At 53.3% G+C, this 21627-nt stretch overlaps 4 protein-coding genes across 4 annotated transcripts; 3 read left to right on the top strand and 1 right to left on the bottom strand.

Moving 5' to 3' along the window:
* Positions 1–176: 176 nt before the first annotated feature.
* Positions 177–5796, top strand: CC77DRAFT_1018543 (RING finger membrane protein). Its single transcript, XM_018524642.1, has one exon. It carries the CDS (start codon positions 576–578, stop codon positions 5526–5528), a length of 4953 nt encoding a protein of 1650 aa, XP_018387919.1. The 5' UTR covers positions 177–575; the 3' UTR covers positions 5529–5796.
* Positions 5797–7696, bottom strand: CC77DRAFT_1018542 (hypothetical protein). Its single transcript, XM_018524641.1, has one exon. The coding sequence runs from the start codon at positions 7299–7301 to the stop codon at positions 6090–6092; it is 1212 nt and encodes a 403-aa protein (XP_018387918.1). The 5' UTR covers positions 7302–7696; the 3' UTR covers positions 5797–6089.
* A 104-nt stretch (positions 7697–7800) lies between these two features.
* CC77DRAFT_1018541 (methylcrotonoyl-CoA carboxylase subunit alpha mitochondrial precursor) lies at positions 7801–10280 on the top strand. Its single transcript, XM_018524640.1, has 4 exons — positions 7801–8003; positions 8054–8252; positions 8305–8402; positions 8450–10280. Exons 1-4 carry the CDS (start codon positions 7867–7869, stop codon positions 10152–10154), a joined length of 2139 nt encoding a protein of 712 aa, XP_018387917.1. The 5' UTR covers positions 7801–7866; the 3' UTR covers positions 10155–10280.
* Positions 10281–18572: 8292 nt separating this feature from the next.
* On the top strand, positions 18573–20989 carry CC77DRAFT_733256 (hypothetical protein). Its single transcript, XM_018532978.1, has 4 exons — positions 18573–18729; positions 18861–19946; positions 20181–20850; positions 20907–20989. The coding sequence occupies exons 2-4, from the start codon at positions 18875–18877 to the stop codon at positions 20908–20910; spliced, it is 1746 nt and encodes a 581-aa protein (XP_018387916.1). The 5' UTR covers positions 18573–18729; positions 18861–18874; the 3' UTR covers positions 20911–20989.
* The last annotated feature ends 638 nt before the right edge of the window (positions 20990–21627 follow it).

Here is a 21627-nt window from a genome sequence, read left to right as displayed (position 1 = left end):
TGCTAAACGTGTTTGCTGGTCTGCATCTTGTATCTTTGGTTCCACCCAAGGCAGCAAAGACCCTCGAGGCAAGTCGCCTGTTTGAGTGGCACAGCTTAGCTGGTAGGGCTGGCTATCTTCGCACCAGGACCCTGTGACGTTGATCAAGCAAAGACAGGACAACCATGCATGTGAAGATCCGATCGTCTGTCACTGGTTCAGACTAAAGAATCATTTACACTCTCGCACTAGGAGCTAGGTCGCCGTCTTTGCCAGGGGGGTGGATGGCCGCCAAGACCGAGACTGTCTGGCGGCGGCGACATCACCACTTCCCGTTTGTTACACTCAACCACGGTTCCGAGCACAACGCCTCTTTTGCGCTTTCCGCCCATCCTGTTTCACTTCCCTCATTCTAATTTCTACATTGCACACCACCACGCACTACCCATCTGTGCTATTCGCCCGACCTGATCGCTCTGATTCCGATGCCTACTTGAGGTCTCCGTCTGCGGCATCTGCCCGAACCCGAACCACGACTTGCATTTTCCTTCAACCCGCCTCTTATACCCCGCGTATACTTTTAATCACACTCCACCATGGCAACTGATGCCGACCCTCTCAGTGCGGGGCTGTTCGACACGGCCCCGACGCACTACGACGTACCCCAGACCTCCGACTCGCAAGCCGCCGATAAAGACGAAGCCGACACCTGCCGCATATGTCGGGGAGAGGGCACCGCTGAAGAGCCTCTGTTCTTTCCCTGCAAGTGCAGTGGCAGCATCAAGTACGTCCACCAAGAATGCTTGATGGAATGGCTGTCGCATACCCAGAAGAAGCACTGCGAACTGTGCAAGACGTCCTTCCGCTTCACCAAACTATACCATCCCGGCATGCCAAACCGCATACCCACGGCCGTCTTCGTACGTCGCGCCGCTCTGCACGTCCTCAATATGTTCGCTACCTGGTGTCGTGGGGTTCTTGTAGGCGCTGTGTGGCTCTTCCTACTCCCCTGGTGCATGCGCGTCGTATGGCGTAGCCTGTTTTGGGTCGGCGACGGGGGCTGGTCACAAGAATTGTTCGCAAATACGTCTCAGACGCCCGTCACGCCAGAGCGCAGCTTGTCCGCCAGAGATTTCGACTTGATCCGTTCCGCAGTCGACAGCGCCAAAAGCAGCAACTCGACTTCGACCGTTCGTCTGTCAGATAGGCCCTGGAACATGACAATATCATACACCCCAAACAATGCCACCGTTAGCGAATCCATCATCTGGACTTATGCCAAGAGGTTCTTCTTCGGTGTGCCGTACCCCTTCTCCCAGCTTGCGCAGAACGACAAACCAGGCTATTTCTCTATGCTTGACAAGAACGGTACAGCTCTCAACGCTACCTCAGACCCTCTCGGCATCCGCAGCCCTTCGCTATTGTCCGACGTCCCCTTCTTTAACTGGTTCCAGTCCCAAAGCGCCAATCGGTTCATCATTGACGTGATAGAGGGACAAATCATCACCTTGCTCGTTGTGGTAGCTTTTATCCTTGTCTTTCTCATCCGGGAGTGGGTGGTTCAGCAACAACCTGTGATCAACATGGTTGCTATTGGTGATAACGCTGCTGCGCAAAGGGCAGCGCTCGTAGAAGAGGAGGCTCTTGTGGACAATGTGGTTGTTGACGAGGGTGAGTTGGACGACGCCCTGGATGCACTGGACGCAGAGGTGGCTGGAGAAGCCGAAGAGGCTCATGAACCTCGGAATATTGACGAGAACGAACCGGCGGCTCCTGAACAGCTCGCTCACGACATCGATGAGCCTGAGGCCTCTGAACCTACAATACGCCGTGTTCGCCGATCTTCTTCGCTTCGCAGAGAACGCGACGAGCTTATTCGTGATATAGTACGGGATGGCCTGTCCGACGACGTCAGATCAATGATGCAGTTGGGACCATCTGATAATCTTGCGGACGCCTTCACTGAAGGTAGTCCGTCTCAAACCCTCCAAGAGACACTTCAGCGAGCGATGAACGCGAGAGAAACCTTGAATCGAGCTGAGAGCGACGGTGAGGCTAGCAGTCCCATCTTTCCTACGAGGGGCTCGTCCCTCTATCAACCTCCAGACTCAACGCTAGATGTAGCAGGTTCCGAGTCATCATCATCTTCGAGACCAAATATGCCAGCACGCGACAAATCTTTCATTGCGACTGAAATTCGCCGTAGCCTGGAGGAAGGTAATACATGGTCATTCGAGAACGTACCAGAAGCACCGGCGTCAAACACAAACACGACTGAGAACGTGCCTGACTCCTGGGAAGATGATGACAATGTGCGTCGACGAGACGACCAAGAGCCCGAGACCGCATCAGAGCAGGAGCCGGGTAGTGAGCACAGTAGTGGAAGCTGGCAACAAGTCCCTGAGATTGTGGAAGATGACTCTGACCAAGCGCTGGAAAGAGAACATGTTCACGACAAGGGTAAAGCCAAAACTATTGACACCAGCACAGAGGATGTTCCACAAGAGTCAACATCGTCTGCAGAAAGTGGTGCTGCTAATGTGGACAATGCAATTACAGTCGACACCACGATTGAAGTTGACAACAGCAGCAGCCAACCTGAACAAGATTCGAGCGTCGATCAAGGACAAAGAGATCCCGAAGTCGTTGAGCAAAACCAAGACGAGCAGGCTGCGCCTGTGGTCAACGCACAACCAGCAGAACCTCAACTTCCACAAAACCCAATGAACCAGGTCTTAGACTGGATGTTTGGGGACATAGCGCCAATGGCGCAAGCCGCCGAGGAAGGAGGCAACGACGAGCATATTGTGCGTGATCTGGCAGACGAGGCCCCATTTGTCCCATTCCTAGGGAACGAGCCGCGAGATCATGGCAATGCTGCACCTCAAGATCCTGAAGTCGCTGCTGCTGCTGCACAAGCTGGCATAGACGTCAACGATCAGGAAGCAATCGAAGACGCAGAGGACCTGGAAGGCATACTCGAGCTCATTGGTATGCAAGGACCTATCGTCGGACTCTTCCAAAACGCCTTGTTCAGCGCTGTGCTGATTTCCGCGACACTGGCTTGCGCCGTCTGGCTTCCCTATCTTTGGGGTAAAGTCGTTATCCTGTTCATGGGAAGTCCTATTTCACTCTTCGTCAAGCTTCCTTTGCAGGTCGTGGCTGCAGTTACAGACTTCATTGTCGATGTCACTCTCTTCCTCGTGGCTGGTACGACATACTGGGGCTCTTACGCCATCTCTAGTCTGGTAAAACTATGTTCCTTGGGAAAGCTATCTCAAAGCATAGACGGTCCACTCCGCGCAGTGTCCACACCAGCATATTCACTTGCAGAGAGTGCCATGGTCCGCATCGGGAAGATGTTTGTAGAGTCGCCTCTGTCACCTCGTCCCGACTACTTCCGACTCTCGGTCAATGCGCATGCTTCACTGCGAAGTCTACAAAACACGACTTCGTTCGCGCTGAACGAGACTGGTAACTTTGCAAATGCTATCATTGAGGAGATCTCAGCAGACTCTCCGTTTAGGCTCATATTGAGAGTCCTTGGGTACCTTCCTTACTTAGTCCAAAACGTCTGTACGACTGCCTATGGCCAGTGCAGCGCTCTACTCACATGGCTTTGGACCTCCAAGTCGTACAAGATCACTTTTGATCTTGATCTGAACCGCAACACCACTGCAGCATACACTGCAATGGAGCGGTGGACAGCGAGCGACCGCTTGATCGCAATCCTTGCTGGCTATGGATTCTTTGCCTTCGCCGGCGCAGTGTACCTGAGGCGCGGAACTCCTTTTAGCTCGTCGCAGCAAGGACAAAAAATTGAGCGCGTTCTATCCGATATACTACAACAAGCTGGCGGCGTGTTGAAAGTCATCCTCATTATTAGCATAGAGATGCTAGCATTTCCGTTGTACTGCGGTCTGCTTCTCGACCTGGCCATGCTTCCACTTTTCAAGAACGCTACGCTGTACACCCGGTGGCAGTTTGCGAGGGAAAGCCCCTGGACATCTGGATTCGTACATTGGTTCATCGGCACTTGCTACATGTTCCATTTTGCCCTCTTCGTGTCCATGTGCCGCAAGATTATGCGCAAAGGCGTATTGTACTTTATCCGCGACCCGGATGATCCAACCTTCCATCCTGTCCGGGACGTTCTGGAGCGTAGTGTTACGACCCAGCTCCGCAAGATCGCTTTCAGCGCTCTAGTGTACGGAGCACTCGTTATCGTATGCCTTGGTGGTGTCGTATGGACTCTGAGCCGCGCTACTACAAACGTCCTGCCAATCCACTGGACGACTGAAGCGCCATCGCTAGAGTTTCCTCTTGACCTTCTCTTCTACAACTTTCTTACGCCTGTCATCATCAAGTTCTACAAGCCTAGCGAAGGTCTGCATGTCGTCTACAAATGGTGCTTCCAGAAGTGTGCGGGCTTCCTTCGTCTATCCAACTTCCTTTTTGGCGACAAAGTCCCCACACAAGAAGGTGATGACGGTCGATATGTTCGTGCACCAGCCTCTGACCAAGCTCGCATTCCAAAGGGGCAGCCTGTCTTTGTCGAAGTCGACCGGGATAACGTGCGTAAAGATGGGCAGACTGAGGGCGGAGTGCACAACTCTGATCTCGTGTCGATGGTATTCATTCCACCATGGTTCCGCGTACGCATCTTCTGCTTCATCGTCACTATATGGATCTTCATGGGTCTCTCTGGAGTCAGCGTTACGATCTTGCCTCTTCTCTTCGGTCGCTACCTCTTCTCTCTCTTCCTCCCACCAACCGTCGAGATGAACGACATCCACGCCTTCTCCCTCGGCGTCTACACCCTAGCTAGCATTGGCTACTCAGCCTATCATGCAGGAAAGTTCATCTCCACCCTGAACAGATCCATCCCAGATCCCATGGCCACCCTCCGCACAGTAGCAGCGACAACATCTCGGGTAGGCGGCCGCGCCCTCCGCTTCTCATATGTTTGGGCCACGCTCATCTTTGCCATCCCCTTCCTCTTCGCCGTCCTCCTCGAACTCTACTTCCTCATGCCCTTGCACGCCTACCTAGGTCCCAAGGAACCCCACGTCGTCCATGTCATCCAAGACTGGACCTTGGGCTTTTTGTACTCTCGTCTTGCCGCGCGTCTCGTGTTTGCGAATCGCAACTCCCGCCCTGCACGCGCGTTCAAGGCTGTTATTCGCGATGGTTGGCTCTACCCCAATGCCAAAATTGCGACAAGGTGTTTCCTTGTCCCCGTGTTGGCGTTGTTCCTTGTCGCCATCGCTGTGCCGTCTAGTTTGGCGTTTGTTACCTCCAGAACGCTTTATCGGGGCGCGAGTGAGGCGACGAAGAACCTACTCTGGCGCTTTAGTTTCCCCGCTGTGGGACTTGCTTTGGTGGTTATGTGGGCTTCTTCGGCGGCTGTCAGGCTGCTGGTAAGATGGAGGTTGGTTGTAAGGGATGAGGTGTATTTGATTGGTGAGCGGCTGCATAATTTCGGGGAGAAGAAGGCGCCTGTTCAATCGTCTGTGTCTGCGGTGGATGCTGGGACTCAGACTGCTTAGATTGTTGCTAGTAAATCAGCGTATCAGTTGGTGTCGCTCTGTTCTGAGGTTCTTGTTGGGAGCTCTTGTGTCTTCCTATGATACCTTTTTCTGGAGTGTTTAAGCTAGTCATGATAGACGGCTGGCTCTTTAGCTATACCCCAATCTCATACTATCTTCGTTTAAACGTTATCTCCGTTACCTTATAATATCTTACTCATCTCCTCAAAACGCCAACTAGTTATCATATCGAGCTCGATTGTGTCAAAGCGTATCGTGCATCATGCAGTATATTCATATGAGGAACTCATACCATTGAGCAAAAAGGTAGGCTAGGCTGCTTGATTTGGGTATAACTAGGACATCACTAAATTGGTCTTTCTCCTCCCGTAAGCATGCGAAAGGACCCGTTGATTCCCATCTCGTTTCCTTTCGTCTCATTCAGTAATAGTGTACAAGTGTCGTATTCAAAAGTAGAAAATAAAACAAAAGAAGAATGCCTCCACGAACAGAACATGCATATGCAAGATGCTGAGGAACCTGGAGCTGCTAAAAGCTGAGGGTTCGATGCCTCCATGCTCTTCACTTCCGCTTTCCAGGTTTGGATCGTGTTGTAGGTCGTGATGAAGCAGTTTTGGCTTGACTTGATGCTGTAGGCGCGTCAAATGACCTTGTTGCTCTCTTCTTTAGCGCCTTCGTAGAGCCTTCGACACTCGGCTCGTCTTGTGCCTTCCGCTTCAGAGAGGATTTAGAGGTATCAAGATCGGGGGTGCTTGAGACGGTGTTCGAAGAAGTGGTGTTAACCTCGGAGACGCGAACACTGCGCTTGAGGTCCGATGAAGGTGGTGTTGGTGGTTGGTGTACGGTTTCCTCTATCATGCCCTCTTCTTCGTAAGGTGTTCCTTGACTTGTCCCATTCCGCTGTTTAGCTATCCATGTAAGAAGTTCCTCTTCGGCGGCATTGTGAGTTTCGTCATCTACGTCGTCTCCGTCGTCTTCTCCACCTAGTATCGCCTCTGCCATCTCACCCGCGACATCATCACCAGCACTCTCGTCCGCTGCCATGCGCATAGCGAACTGGAGCAGTTGTTGGGGATCCATTCCGCTCAGTGGTCCGCCAGCAGTAGCGAGTTGTCGCTGCAATGCTGCCATTAGCGCCTCCTGCGGTATTCCTTGTTCTCCATTGTCCATGCCATCGTCCTCCACGTCGCCGTCATCGTCCTCGTCGTACGGAGGAGATGCAGGCTCTGTGACGAAAGCCATTTTTGCTTTCCCCTTTCTTGGCTGTGATGACCGTATCTCTGGCGAGCTCGGTGGTGAGCCTCTGGCCCAATCTGGTATGTCTGCAAGCTTCTCTCTCCAGTTCTTGAACAAGGCATATGGCTGCGCGTTGTCGTCGAGTGTCTTGGGTTTTATGCCACGATCCGCCTGCGAGCGCCAAACAATGGGCGAGTGACCCATTGGTGTCGGTTCGGTCTTGGTGCTCACACTCTCCTTTATCAACCTCTTTTTAGCCGGAACGCTCCTCAGTAGTCGCTTCCGCTTTGAGCCTGCTTTTGCGCCCTTGACATCGAGCGCTTGGAACTGTGTATCATCATAGCCGTCTGATGCGTACTCGAGATCGTTGAAGTAGTCGAAACGGTCCCAGTCGTCCTCCATATCCTCATCGCCGCACGTTGCCGGTGGTGGTGAGGCAACAGCGTGCTCTGCGAGATCGTCGGCAGCCATGTACTCGTCTTCGACATAGAAGAAGTCGCCATCGTAATCATCGTCGTAGTCTTCGTAGTCGCTCATGCTGGGCAGGATCGAGGGTAGTGTATGCGATTACTTGGGCTGAATGCAGTTGCGGACGCTGTTTAATGCGAGACGCGAGCGCGCATTCAGTGGCGCGTTTCGGCGGGAAGGTGATGGGAAACGCGACTATATCGTTGCGCGTCTGTGTCGTTGAGTCGGAGGGTCGAGTCGGGGTTGCGTGGTCGGGGCGAGTAAGGGTGTGAGGGTATGACGCGGGCGTGCAGAGCACTTCCCTGAGCGCACGGTGGTCATCAGCGCAACCTCAAGCCACCAGCTCGAGGGAGTCGAGACGGGCGGAGAGGAAACAACTCGGCATGTGTGACTAGCCGTGCGACCACGGATGCCGCCACATGCTCCTTCCCTATAGAGATGGCATGGGTGCAGCTTCTGCAATTGTTTGCTGCAGTAAACAGAGCGCGCCTTCCCCGCGAATTGACGTACCGCGGCTCCACGCGGCTTAAACACCACCGAGGCTCCTTCAGACTCTCTTCCGCAGTTCCACAAAGAAAGTACTTTTGTAGCTGTTCAATCGATACTTTTTGCTCCATAAACTCTCCCCGTGAACATGCGTGCCTTCAAAAAGTCTTCTCACCTCTCCCGCCAGCTCTTCGCTACCAATGGCGTCCGCTACAACTCCACTATTGCGCCAGCTTCCAAGCCGCTTACCTCTGTGCTTATAGCAAACCGCGGAGAAATCGCCTTGTGAGGCTGCTGCTGAGACATGAAAGACTTGGAACTAACACGGTTTCTAGGCGAGTTGGAAGAACAGCCTCAGAATATGGCATCCGAACTACGACGCTCTTCACAGACCCAGATGCTCGATCACAACACGCACTGAGCTCGCCGTACGCCGTAAACCTCGGAGACCCTTCGGCATATCTCGATGGAGATAGAATAATACAAATCGCGAAGGAGCAAGGCTGTCAGGGCATTCATCCGGGCTACGGCTTTGTACGAATCTCCGTTTTTGACAACGTAGACTAGAGGCTAATGTAGACGATAGTTGAGCGAGAACCCTACGTTTGCCAGAAAATGCACAGACGCAGGTCTGACATTCATTGGCCCACCATGGCAAGCAATCGAATCCATGGGAAGCAAGAGGCAGGTGACACGCACACACTTTAGACATGGCAACTAACACATGGAAGTGAGTCGAAGGATATCATGACCAAGGCCGGCGTCCCCTGCATCCCAGGCTACCACGGTTCCAATCAAGATCCAGAATACCTCAAAGAGCAGGCAGCGAGCATCGGCTACCCTGTGCTCCTCAAGGCCGTCAAAGGCGGTGGCGGCAAGGGTATGCGCATCGTCAATACCGAGGCTGAGTTCTTCGATCAGCTCGCGTCGGCAAAATCAGAAGCACGGAATTCTTTCGGCGACGAAGTCATGCTAGTGGAGAAGTACATTACCACACCTCGCCACATCGAAGTCCAGGTCTTCGCCGATAAACATGGCAACTGCGTTGCGCTGGGTGAGAGAGACTGCAGTATCCAGCGTCGGCATCAGAAGATCCTGGAAGAGTCACCCGCACCACACTTAGATGAAGCCATTAGGCAAGATATCTGGGAGAAGGCGAGGCAGGCTGCGCTTGCAGTCGGTTATGAAGGAGCAGGCACAGTCGAATTCATCTTCGACAATGAGACTGGCGAGTTCTTCTTTATGGAGATGAACACAAGACTGCAAGTCGAGCACCCGGTTACAGAGATGGTAACAGGCGAAGACCTCGTGAGATGGCAGCTCATTGTTGCTGAAGGCGGAAAACTACCCCTTACCCAACAAGAGATTGAACAGAGGATCAAGGAGAGGGGCCACGCCATCGAAGCTCGCATCTACGCTGAGAACCCAGACATGAACTTCATTCCCGATTCCGGACTTTTGCTACATCTGAAGACTCCCGTACCCACTTCCACTGTTCGTATTGACTCTGGCTTCATCGCTGGCGACGAAGTATCCTCGCACTACGACCCCATGATTTCCAAACTTATCGTTCAAGGCCCCACACGTGAGGCTGCTATTCAAAAGATGCGAGCTGCCTTAGAAGAGTACGAGGTCGCAGGTCCTATAACGAACATCGAATTCATCAAGCGCATGTGCGTATCACCAGACTTTGTCGCTGGCGAAGTAGAAACAGGATATATTCAGAAGCATCACGCTGAGCTTTTTACGCCTGAGCCCCTAGCAGCAGAAGTTTACGCGCAGGCCGCCTTAGGTCTTGCGCTGCAAGAGATTTCCTCAGCTAGAGGAGACGTATGGACTGGACCGCCAGTAACAGCTGTAGGATTTGGTTTCAGCAGCTCATACCAACAGCGGGAATTCAACCTCATTGAAATCCCCGCCGACGGCAAAGGAGAAGCCAAAGCAACAAAGGTCAGCATCCGGCAAACCAGCCCCCAAAAATTCGACATCAGCGTTGGCGAAAAAACATATGCAAACGTCACATCAACCTTCTCCCCCTCCAATAACACATTGACATCTTTCTACCCACACACCCGCCTAGCCACAACCTTCATCCGCGACGAAGACCGCCTCACTCTTTTCCACCTCGGTCGCCAACACCGTCTCAAGCTCGCAATGCCCGAGTGGACGAAGAAGGCGCTTGGCGTCAAGGACGTAGCAAATAGCGTTCTTGCACCCATGCCTTGTAAAGTCCTCAGAGTGGAAGTCGAGGAGGGCCAGGAGGTCAAGAAGGACCAGGCGCTTGTTGTCATCGAGAGCATGAAGATGGAGACTGTAATAAGGAGCCCGAGTCACGGCATCGTTAAGCGGATTGTGCATGGCAAGGGGGATCTGTGTAAAGCAGGGACTGCGTTGGTGGAGTTTGAGGAACCAGATGCAGAGGCGGAGTCGAAGTAAGAATTCTGTCTACACATTTCACACGTGTGTGCAATCACAGAAAGAAAAAAATTTACGAGTTATGATATGTATACTGTTGACCGGAAATTTATTTATAGATTCTGTTTCTGTCTTTAGTGACGTGAATATGAAAAGAGTGTCTGGAAGTAGGTGCTGTATATGTCTACAAGATAGCTTATACTTGGTGCCAAACTGCTCAATGACATTGATTGTACCTTCTACGCAGCGAGTTGTGTTCAATGAATCATTTCATTGTGAGCAAAACTTTCCGTGCAAATACTGTTCGCGGAACACACAGGCGAAAAATGGAGGCTATACAGAATATAAAGTAGTAGACAATATGTTTAAACGAGTCTTCGCTAATGAAATAAATCACAACAATTACAACCCGCAGAGCTCCTTGTACGTATCAGTACATATGCATGAATTAAGAACGATAGAGTATTGGATTCATATCTAAACGTGTTCTTTTACGTACATGTTCCAATGTCTAAGGTCATGATAGATTTCTATGATATACGTTCAAGTCACTACTAGCTGGAAACATGAGTGTCGATGAGGAGAAACACGTAGCAGATGACTTTAGCTTAACACATCCCGAGTAGCATGGTGGCACCATTCATATAGTCCAGTGCTATATGAGCGGTAACACATTTCTTACCTAGCTGGATAGGTCGAATCGCAGTAGCGCAGAGCAACATTGGTATGGCTACTGCAAGTATCTGCTCTTTCAAAGTATCCCTGTTGTATCCATGGGACCGAGATGTCGACTCTGGAGGGCGAGGCTACGCTGAAGGTGAGATGAAGGCGTTGGGAGGACGAGAGAGGTATGCGATGGGTGTTGCTCGTACAACGGGGGAGGCGTAACGGGGCAGGCTGGGTGACTTGGCTGGTAGGGGTTGTTGTCTAGTAGGTAGGTAAGTTGTCTGTAATGACTGTAATGTCTGGAAGGGAAGGATCAAAATAGGCTGGTCGCCCTTGTGGTTCTCCAATACACAACAAATCTACCGTTCATATTGGTCGTTAGAACAGCGTTGTGACAAGCCATGGCTAGCCACAGAGGACGAGAATGGTCGCAAGATATACGTCATGACAGTCACGGGAAAAAGGGTTCCTTATGTGAGCCAAGTGCTCTTTTACAGGCAAGTTTGTTTTTGCTCGTCACCCATCTGACCAAGGCACCGTTGTATGCAGTATCTCAAGACCCAGTGCGGATCAGATGGACACGCACTGGACCTCCGTTCCACTGTCTTAGGGTCCGCGATCTGTCATCGATCTTGAGAAGCATTGCATGACTAACTTGCTGTAAACCTCCGCGGCCCACAATTTAGTCAAGACCCAACAAGTCTGATCTTCACAAGGTCGTTGACCGGAAAGGGTCGCGGATCCGACTGTCGGCTGCACACATCAGCTGTTCACATCAGTCAGTCCATGACGGGACGATGAGCCCGACCATAGTAACGACAAGGCTTCCCCTCCAGTGTACCGCAATGCAGTCTGTGAGTTCGAAACGCCCAGGACAGTGCCTCCCCCATCTCAGCACTGCAGTAGTTTGTGGCAAGAAAAGTTTCTAACCAGGTCTAGGAACTCTTGTGCCGTATTTGCGGTTTACTGCCCATGTTCAACCTGTGACTGGTGGAATGCGCAAGCTGGGCTTGCCTCAGAGTAAGTTACTTTGGGCCACTGATAATCCCGGTTGTTGGCTGTGCCTTGTTCCCCCCGTCGACCAGGAACATCCTACTAGGACACAGCCAACGAGATGACTGCCAGCTCATCTATGTTCCCCGCACACTTGCGTTTCGCTTCAAGCTTCACTTGTTTTTCGGGCAGTCGTGACGAGCCTGGGTCTCTTTCGGATCAAGGCGGACGGTTAGAGCAACGGCAGGTCGATGCTGATCTTGGGTAGCAATCATGTATACAGTAAGCCGCAGTGTGACGCGTCAGAAGGTGGGCCGATAGGGTAAGAGTGTTGAGATCTTATGGAGACTGCAGTGTATTTTGGGCTTTGGCTGTTCCAACGGTGGGGAACGATGAGGAGATGGTATGAGCCAACAAAGGTTGTCAAGCTGCTAAGATGCTTGAGAACGGCAACGGTGTTCTCACCAAAGTGAGGCGGTCACTGATGACTGTTCTCTTGACTTATCAGTGAGAATGCAGTAAGCGGACCGAGCACCTCGAAACGTTCATGCAGCGCGATGCGAGTGCTCCAAGCCGGGCATTTCTCCGTTGCGCATGTCAAAGAGTGTGTCTTGGGTGTGGTTGTCATTGGAAATGTTCCCGGCGGCACGCGTGTGCTGCGTAATATGAATGGAAAAATCCTGATCTCAAGCCTGATGCGCTCCCACCAACAACATCCAAGAATATTCTTGCTGCTTGTATGAAATTGGCCATGACATCTTTGACTGGCCAGATACTCCCAGCGCGACAGCCGGACCATGATTGCCAAGTCGTACGATAAGGTTGAAACAAGTCGAGGGAGCCCAGCCTCCCAGATCCTAGATGAAATACAAGGCCGTTGGCAAGATGTTAGTCCCGATCGTTTGAGTTTGAAGGCGTCCGGCTGTCAATGCGGGACGCGACTGTGAAACACCAGTTTGAGCATCTTCTCGAACATGTCAACGTTTCATGAAACCTCGGTATATTCGAAGCAAAAACTGCGTCGCATATACTCACGACTATGCGCATTGCACCGGCACGTATGTCTCTGCATATTCCGAGAGTACATGAGTATCATTCTTGCGTTGTGGTCCCAAAGCTATTTTTGAGTGTGAGATTCCTGTGTAAGTTTCGGGGCCGCTGTACTAGGCTCGAGGTCGTGAAACCTCATCTTCGGGGTCAATTTGCGGTTGCACGCTACACGTGGCGCATGGGGATGTAGTTCCGGTTTTCGTTTGTGGTTGCATCCAGTGGTCTGGAAATGGAATGCGCGACAAGGAGATGAGCATACGATTGACGTGAAGGAAATGCAAAAGGAGGTTGGTTCTGGCGCTTTGTTCACTTTACATGTGTAAGACGAGCTCTCTTGGGAACATCGCAGATCGTGATCCGTTGGTACCCCCATCAGCACGCGGTAATGCCGAAATGAGATGACGAAGGCCCTGCAGTGCAGCTTGAGATGACAATACGGGAGACAGTGCGCATGAACAGAGCAAACGTACACACGATCGCAAGGCTGTTGTGTCGAAGTCCTTGACTCGTGTTTTGGAAAAAGCATGGAGCATTGGGCGAGCACATTGGTGATGCAGCCTTCTAGAAGGACGCTAGAAGGACGCTAAGATCGTGAAACACATGCCGGAGCCAATCACAAGTACCACTTTGGTAGGAGCACGTACTCAGCTCTAGTCAAGCAAGCCTCAAAAGTTATTTTTTCTGCAGCGTAAGGCAGACCACTGCATCTGACAGACGGGCCGATTTTGCTTGGTCCCAATCTCCAGCGCAACGGCATTCATGCACCGCTCTATCTAGGACTAGATATGGATGCATGTACTGGTGCTTTGGGAGGCAATTTCTCGACCAGCATGTCGACTAACAACTCGTGTTTGGTGAAGTGTGTCGGTGTCCAGTGGTAGTGAACCAGTACGATCTAGGAGAAGTTGAACTTGTGGTCGAGCGCATTTGAGCCGAGATAGAGCCAGCAGTACGCATCTGCATCAGGATATCAGCAGCCGGCTATGGAGAATTCCACCGAGAAGGCGATCTCCTGACACATTGCCAAGTTTATATTAGGAAAACGCGATCGTGGGTCGCATATGTAGATAGGCCATGTAGGCAAGGGTCACGCGTCTTAGAAAGAACGTGTCATGTTATCGGAGATCTGTGTGGATTACAACTCAAAAATTACAGGTGGGCATTCGAACTACACAATGTGTCGACATGCCAGTGCTTGGAGGGGTACGGTACGCTGGTGTGGCGCGTCTCTGTGTATTGAAGGGGCTGGGTCTAGACGGCTGACAAGCCGAGACGGGCCAATTCGTCAAGCAGCTTGGTGCAGTACATCGGGAGCTAGCGCTGACTGACATCATGGAAAACAGCGGCTAACGTGCTGCTGCACCCATCAGCCCATGTCGAATCCTTTCCACAAGTGTCCGCTCGAATCAGTGCATCCGTCAAGCCTGGTGAGAACAGGGAAAGTACGGGAGACCGGCCGGACCTTGTCGCAGCTCGATGATATCGACGGGGGTGGCACGGGTCACTCCGTCTCATGATAAAAGCCGGCAGAAGGAGAGTGCTCCTCGAACCAATCACGAGAAAGCTGTCGCCTGTCAGAAATGCCGCTTATGCAGTTACGTTCGCAACTGAGTGCTCGGCTGGAATAATAGCGATTTCAAAGCAGAGGACGAGAAGGTCTAGTCCTTCGATCACAATTTGCGAAACATGTGGCACTGCGGCATCTTGGGCGCGTACTCGTTCGTGTTCGGTACAATGCATCCCTCGTGCCCACTGAAGTGATACCCCGGAAAACAAATGTCGGAACCACACCCAAGAGGCACAGCGACCCTCGAGGGCGGGAAGCAAGGTCGAGGGGGCCTGGGGATCTGCCAACCGGGTGGACAACTGGAGCTTGCATCCCCAGCATCAAGATCTTATCGTACAATCTGATAGACAGTGATCGGGTCGCACTTTTGGGCGTGATTGATATCTGCCGATAGAGCTGCAATAAGAAATGGAGGCCTAGGCCTTTAATGACTGTCTAACCTATTTCACACGACAGCTGCCGCGAGCGGAGAAAACTTGTAATGTAAAAATGCTCGTTGTGATGGGGCTCACCTGCCGATCGCTGCCCGGTCAGTCGATAAGCAGTGAAGCTTCGGTAGATGGACTTGAAGCCTGCGGCCTATCTTCGCATATCGTGGAAGATGTATGCAGCCTTAATCTTAGGCGTAAGGTGACGAATCGGGGACATGCGGTAGTCTCAGTGGTGGTGGTGTGCTGCAGCTTCCATTCTGCAGTGGGCGAAAGACTTACGGGACGAGTCGGATCCATGTACGGTAGCGTCGCGCACCTTGTCCCTTGTGATCGTCGACCGTTGTTGCCCAGGCATGTATCCCTGCTTCCCGCGAGTGGACAACGGTGTGCGGAATATGGTTGGCTACGACGATCACCTGTCAGCCAAATAACCGCACGCGAAGGCGACAACCATGACAATCTCGCGATATCGAGTATGTTTAACCTTTAACGGTTATCATGGAAGCGACTGCATGGACGGAGATGGAGTCTGTTGTAGGACCTGGCGACAAGCGAAGCGCGAGAATCTTAACGAGCCACCCCAGCTGACCTTGATCGATATGCACGTCGCCGTCAGCCGTATTTGCACAACGTTCGTGGAGACACACAGCTAATCATTGCGTGTGGAGTTACAAGACCAACCCGATGTAACACAGCATGGTTTTTTCTTTTGCTGACAAGATCGACATGTCTACCCATATCTCGTGTAACTAGTACAAGCGTGGCCAACCGTCAATGCGTGAAGGGGCGCCGCCTGGGCATGTTCAGGAAGAGTTCGGCTTGCACAAAGTTGGCAGTCAACAATCTGGACTGCCGAATATGTAATAGATGCGCGTGCTGACGATATAAGTGAGAATTTGCGCGTGCTTGCAGCGCGCAGCGCGCGTCACAGATGCAAACACTATGTGTTGTGGTGTATCGAGATGTAGCGGGCGGCGTCAGAATAGAGTTGATGGTCGCTCGGTACCTGACCTATCTCCCTTGTCGTGAGCAAGGCCAGCAAGCGTGCTCCCAGGGTTTCTCCGCAATGCGAACGCCTCGCTCGGAACTTTTACAAGCCCAGGTCCCATGCCACGATCATGACAGGGAGCGGATTGCTCACAACATGGAACTGCGCGATGTTTCCGTCACGATCTTCTCGAAGCCTGTCAGCCAGATTTCAAGGGCAAGAGGATTTATGATGGTCGCGTCTCGCGTTTCAGTAGGCATGTGATACTCGAGCAGACGCGCACAGAAGCAGGCTTGAGACGTCCAAGAAGGGAACGGCATTACAGCATTGTATTGACGCCGGACGCGATGGAGTAAATGCACCGAGACGTGCTCTTCTGGCCGGCTCGGGCGCATCTGCAGACATGTATTGCTATCGCGATCGCCTAAGCGGTTATTCGCCCGGATGTTGTAGCGGAGTTTATCGACGCGTGTTGCTCGCGCTCAGCATGAGGGCAATTTAACTTGGAATAGCCAGGCAGGCAATTCTTTCCCAGGGCTGACTGGCGCGGTCCACCGCGCATGAAGATGGCCCTGCCACGATGCGCCCCTGAGGGAGCATCAGCAGTTTTGTTCGGTGGCATGGCTCCGCATAGAGGTTGCGAACCCGACGTCCCAGGGCCGATCAGCGGCGATTTGAGCAGGCAGCCCATGACCCGTCTCCCGAGAAGCATGGCCGTGAGCAGGTTCAGGCATGGCGGTGCCGATCAGCGCTCGATGGCGATTGGTGCATGCGGGCGTGCATCGGCCAGTCACAGCGGGCGACGTTGGGACACAAAGAAGACATGCTGGTGAGCCGTTTTGGGCGTCCTCTGACCGGCGCCACTATCCAATGGCGCGCGAGACGGTGGGGCGCTGGGCTGGGTGGTGCAACTGCTAAAACGGTCGACTAGCGGCGGTGAATTGGACTCGAGGGACGCGTCAGAGCAGAAGCGGGCGGAGCACATTGTGATCAGGGCGAAATGAAGAGAGCAGGAACAGCAGGTGGCATCGAGCGCGCAGCTATAGCAGGCTGGGCTAGGATGCCATGGGTGGGTGGGAGGTACCGCGGGGTCGCGACTGCCCATCTCGAGGATTTAGCCGAGCGAGGCAGGGGCGAGATGGCACTTGGAGAGCAGGCGCGATGACGCTGCGTCGTCGAGCAAGAATAGTGAGAGCAGACAGCAGACACTAGGCGGGCGCTCTTGCCTGCCGGTAAAGCGACTGTGAATCGTCGACTCACCGCCGCCCCCACCGTCGTGACAACTGGAAAGACTCGACCCGGCCAGCCAGAAAATTCGGCGTCACGTGCTCCACCGGACGCGACTGCGGGCATCGAGACGACACGGCGCCTCGATCAAACAACAGCTTCATCCTCGCAGCAGCACCCACCAGCACGACGACATCGACCAGGGTGATTCCGCCGGCGATCCCTGATCCCGGCCCCTTCACATCCGCGGCTTGGGCGCTCGAAACAGCTGCTCCGTCCGAGCGTGCAGCAGAGCAGGGAGGTGGCTGTTCCAGGTTGATTTAACGACCGACTCCACCCTCGGCCCTCCCACCGCCTTTGCAGTCTTTCCTCGCTGCCATTCCCTACAAGTCGCTAGCGCCACCTGCTCTGCGCGTGAAATTGCGCAGGCCACGCTACTGCATCGCTCCCCAACCCTCGTCCACCGCTGCGCCCGGACCCTCGCTGCCCGGATCCTTCGACGTCTACCACCGCGCAATAATAACAATGTCGCAGCCAAAAATCCCAGATAGGGCCCGCAAGTATAAGGAAGACCCGGCGCCTGTAGCGTCGCAGAAGATGGTGAGTTGACTCTGCTTCCTTGCACCCCCTACCTCACGCCCGACCACAACGTGCATCATCCCACACACGCTCGCTACCCTCCCTTCTGCCTTCGTTCGGCCCTACCGCACCCTCGACCGTTGGAGTTTCGAGCTGCGCGTCGCAAGTCCCTTTCCCTAAAACCGTCACCGCCGCTCGTAGCTTCATCCTCGCGCTTTTTGCATGCTGCAGCAGCCACTGCACGTCGCGACCACACACAACAAGTTACCCCAGCTCCGGCACGTTACTGCCTACATGGTATGCCCTTCCCGCCAAGCAGCCCTGCTACCCAAAACCCCCCTCCCCTGTCGCACTTGCCAAAGCTTTCCTTGCCTCCTCTGAAGCCCGTCCCAAGCCTCTTGTCACGCAAGCTACCAGCAGCGGAATCCCTGCCATCCCAGCAGCCTTCCGCTCCCACCGCTGGTCCGCTCTGTGTTGTCAACGTTGCCAAATGCCGCCCTGCTTTCTTTAGTCTGCCCTTCCCATCCTATAAACTATACCCTACCTTCCTGTCTTTTTCCAGACCCTGCCCCTCGCCTACGATCTGTTGCAGCACATCGTCGCTACACCCTAGCCGCCCAGCCAACCACAGCGACCCGCACCCCCACTACTACACCTTACCTGCCCTCCCTGCCCCGATCACCACCACAGCTGCACCATCTCGAGGCTTGCTTTTTTATCTTTCTTTCTTTGCCCAATCAGCCTTACTGACTGGCTGCTCTTCTTAGCATCATCCCCACTCGGCGCAGGGCTTGCCACCGCCAAATCATCTTCCAGTCCACCATCCTAGGCCTGGTGTAGTCCATCAACAACATCAACACCAGCACCATCCCGACTCTCCCCACCAGTCGGTACCTTCACAGAGTCCGGCACAGGGCCACTACCCATCGCCCCAACACCCAAACCCTCAAGGACCTCCTCAGCACCAGTCTCCCTACATCCAGCAAATCCAAGGTCCCCCGCCGCCTCAACAGCAACAAGAGGTTCCTTATTACTCTCAGCACCACCAGAGTCCCTACAGCACTAACAGTGCACCGAGTAACTACTCGTCCTCAGGTAAGTTTTGTTTTTTTCGTACACAAATCACGACGCGTCTGTCCATGCGCTGTGCGCATTAATGACGTCTCGACTTGGATGCCCCAGTCGTATATCCCGTCAAGCGGAAAATGGAAATCTAACTTTCCCAGAAACCCCAGAGCTCATGGCAGCCGCAACGATGAATCGCGGTGGATATCCACCCATCTCGTACCACACCCCGCAGTCAAACTCACCAGCATCTGTTCAGTCTCCACAGCACGACCAGCACGGCCGCCCAATCTATGGACAACCGCCTAGCCAGATGCCTCAGTCAATGTACTACACGCCATATGCTTCGGCCCCAGTACCTCAACAGTCGCCTTACCAGCAGCACCCTTCAAGTGCGCCTCAGCAACCAATGGCGTCGCAAACACTGCTCATGTCCCACCAGCAGAACCAGCAGATGCATCACCAGCAACAGCAACATCAACAGCAGCATCCTCAGACTCCTGGAATGACTGGAAGTCCAAAGTCGCGAATGTCGCAGACCCCGTTGCAGCGGCCGCCATCAGGGCTTGGCCCGCCACAGGCCCCGCCTCAAGGTCCTCCCGTCGGTACTCCCAACATGCACGCTGGCCCTCCCGGAGGACCCAATGTTAACCCTAATGCTGCGCCTGGTCCCATTCCTGCCACTACTCCGCTTGTTGTGCGACAAGACCAGAACGGTGTACAATGGATCGCGTTTGAGTATTCCCGCGACAGAGTCAAGATGGAGTACACCATTCGTTGCGACGTAGAGTCTATCAACGTTGACGAGCTCCCGCAAGACTTCAAGACTGAGAACTGTGTATACCCGCGCGCTTGCTGCGCCAAAGACCAGTACAAGGGCAACCGCCTTCACTACGAGACTGAGTGCAACACCGTGGGTTGGGCACTAGCGCAACTGAACCCATGCTTGCGCGGTAAGCGTGGGCTCATCCAGCGAGCCGTCGACAGCTGGAGGAACAGCAACCAAGATCCTCGATTGAGGAGCCGACGTGTACGAAGAATGGCCAAGATGACCACAAGGAAAGCCCAATCGGCTTCACATGGTAACCACATGGCTGGACCAGGTGGACCAGGTGCTCCCGGTGTTCCAAACTCTGCCGGATTAGCAGCACCACCCCGACAACCGAACATGGGCATGGGCGGTCCCCAGATGCATCATCACCATGACGGACCTGGAGGGCCCCACGGAGGACCGGATGATGTTAGCGGTATGTTTCACCAGATGTGATGTGATAAAGCGCGATTGTTGGCCTGTTAAATGATACCTCTTGTCGTTCTTTCTACATGTACATTACACACTCCTTGATGTAATACCCCCTTCGATACCACTGCCCATGCATGTTTGCAGATATACCCACACTCTATAGTTACACATTTGGTTCAGCGCAGGATGGCAAGTCGAGTCATGTTCGGACGTGCAAGCTAACTTTCTTTGTGTACAGCCAATGACTACGGTGAATCGCACACTCATCATCACCAAGCGCCAAACGGGCAACAGTCACCTACCGACGGGCGTCCCGCTCAGAACTTTTACCCGAATTTCCCATCGAGCGACTCCGTGGCAGGATCCAGTGGCATGCCGCCGATCCACGACGGATTGGGCCACCCTCCGCCTCCATCACACGCAGCAGGCGTACCGGTCTCAAAGCAGCAAGAGCAAGACGAAGAAGAGCGAAAGCTAGCCATGTTCGGCGACTTACCTGACTCGAAGCGCCGCAAGTTCATTCTTGTAGACGACGCGCAACGAGGAACTAGGGTTCGTGTGCGAGTTACTCTCGACACCGTCAAGATGGAGGAGATGCCCGACTCTTATCGCAAGTCAAACTCAGTCTTCCCTCGCAGCTACTTTGCTATGCAAATGACTTCTCCACCTGCCAGCCCTCGTGGCAGCAAGGTCTTCGCTGATGAACCCGACGTGGAAAGCGATCCCAGCTTTCCTCTCGCTGGTTCTACTGTTGTTCCTGTCCCAACTCTCGATGGCGAGACTCGTGTACCGAAGCCGCGTCTCACGAGGGCGAAGCGGTCGAAGGAAATTACGCTCAACGATCTTGGTTACCGCATGAGTTGGAGCCAGAGCCGTGTCTTCGCAGGCAGGACATTGTTTCTGCAAAAGTCTCGTAAGTGAATGCCTTTGGCACAATCAAGAGCAACCGACTAACCTTCAACAGTTGATGCCTACCGCAATAAGATGCGAAGCAGCATGATGGGTCAAGGCCAAGATGTGACCCAAGTAGCGCCACATTTCGAGACCCGTGTTGGAAAGAGACGGTGGAACGAAAGAATCGAGAAGAGCAAGAAGGCGAGGCGCGATGGCTCTCCTTAAGAAGTCTCAGGCCACATGCTCCAAACGGATGCCCTGGTTGCAGGCAGCCGCCCCGTTGACCCACTTTCTCGGCACTTGCAGGGAGCCCCTACGAACGACCGGGGTCAACAACCCTTTTTCGACACAGTACCAAATCCTTCGCAACAGGCCCGGCTGTTGCTTACACCCATGTTTCATCATGGCTGTATTGGGTTTCAGGCTGTCGTCGTCCATCTGCCGATGACTGTTTCTCTCTTTTCGATACATCTCGACCACGCACCGCCGTCTAGAGCACTCGAGTAGTGCCTTTGATACCCGTCTGCAAGTTATGATCTCTTGCGACATGCTCGGTCGGTTTTCGGTCTGTCTTTTCCTCTCTGTTTATAGCCTGTTGATCGGTAAGCTTTTGTATGAACGGATTCAGGCGCTTGTGGGAAAAAGAGACATGGAAGCATTTGAAAAGCATGACTCAGGACGCCGTTTATGGCATGAGGAAGGAGTCTTGTTGGTTATGATTGTGTCTTCGGAATATGTTTATATTGCGCTTGCTTTGTTAGTATTTGGTAGATGGGCTAGCTGTTGCTACC

The sequence above is a fragment of the Alternaria alternata genome (genome assembly GCF_001642055.1).
Source record: "Alternaria alternata strain SRC1lrK2f unplaced genomic scaffold CC77scaffold_6, whole genome shotgun sequence".
NCBI classification, from domain to species: Eukaryota; Fungi; Ascomycota; class Dothideomycetes; order Pleosporales; family Pleosporaceae; genus Alternaria; species Alternaria alternata.
The sequence above is the reverse complement of the archived record's forward strand: the minus strand, read 5'-3'. Positions and strand labels throughout refer to the sequence as shown.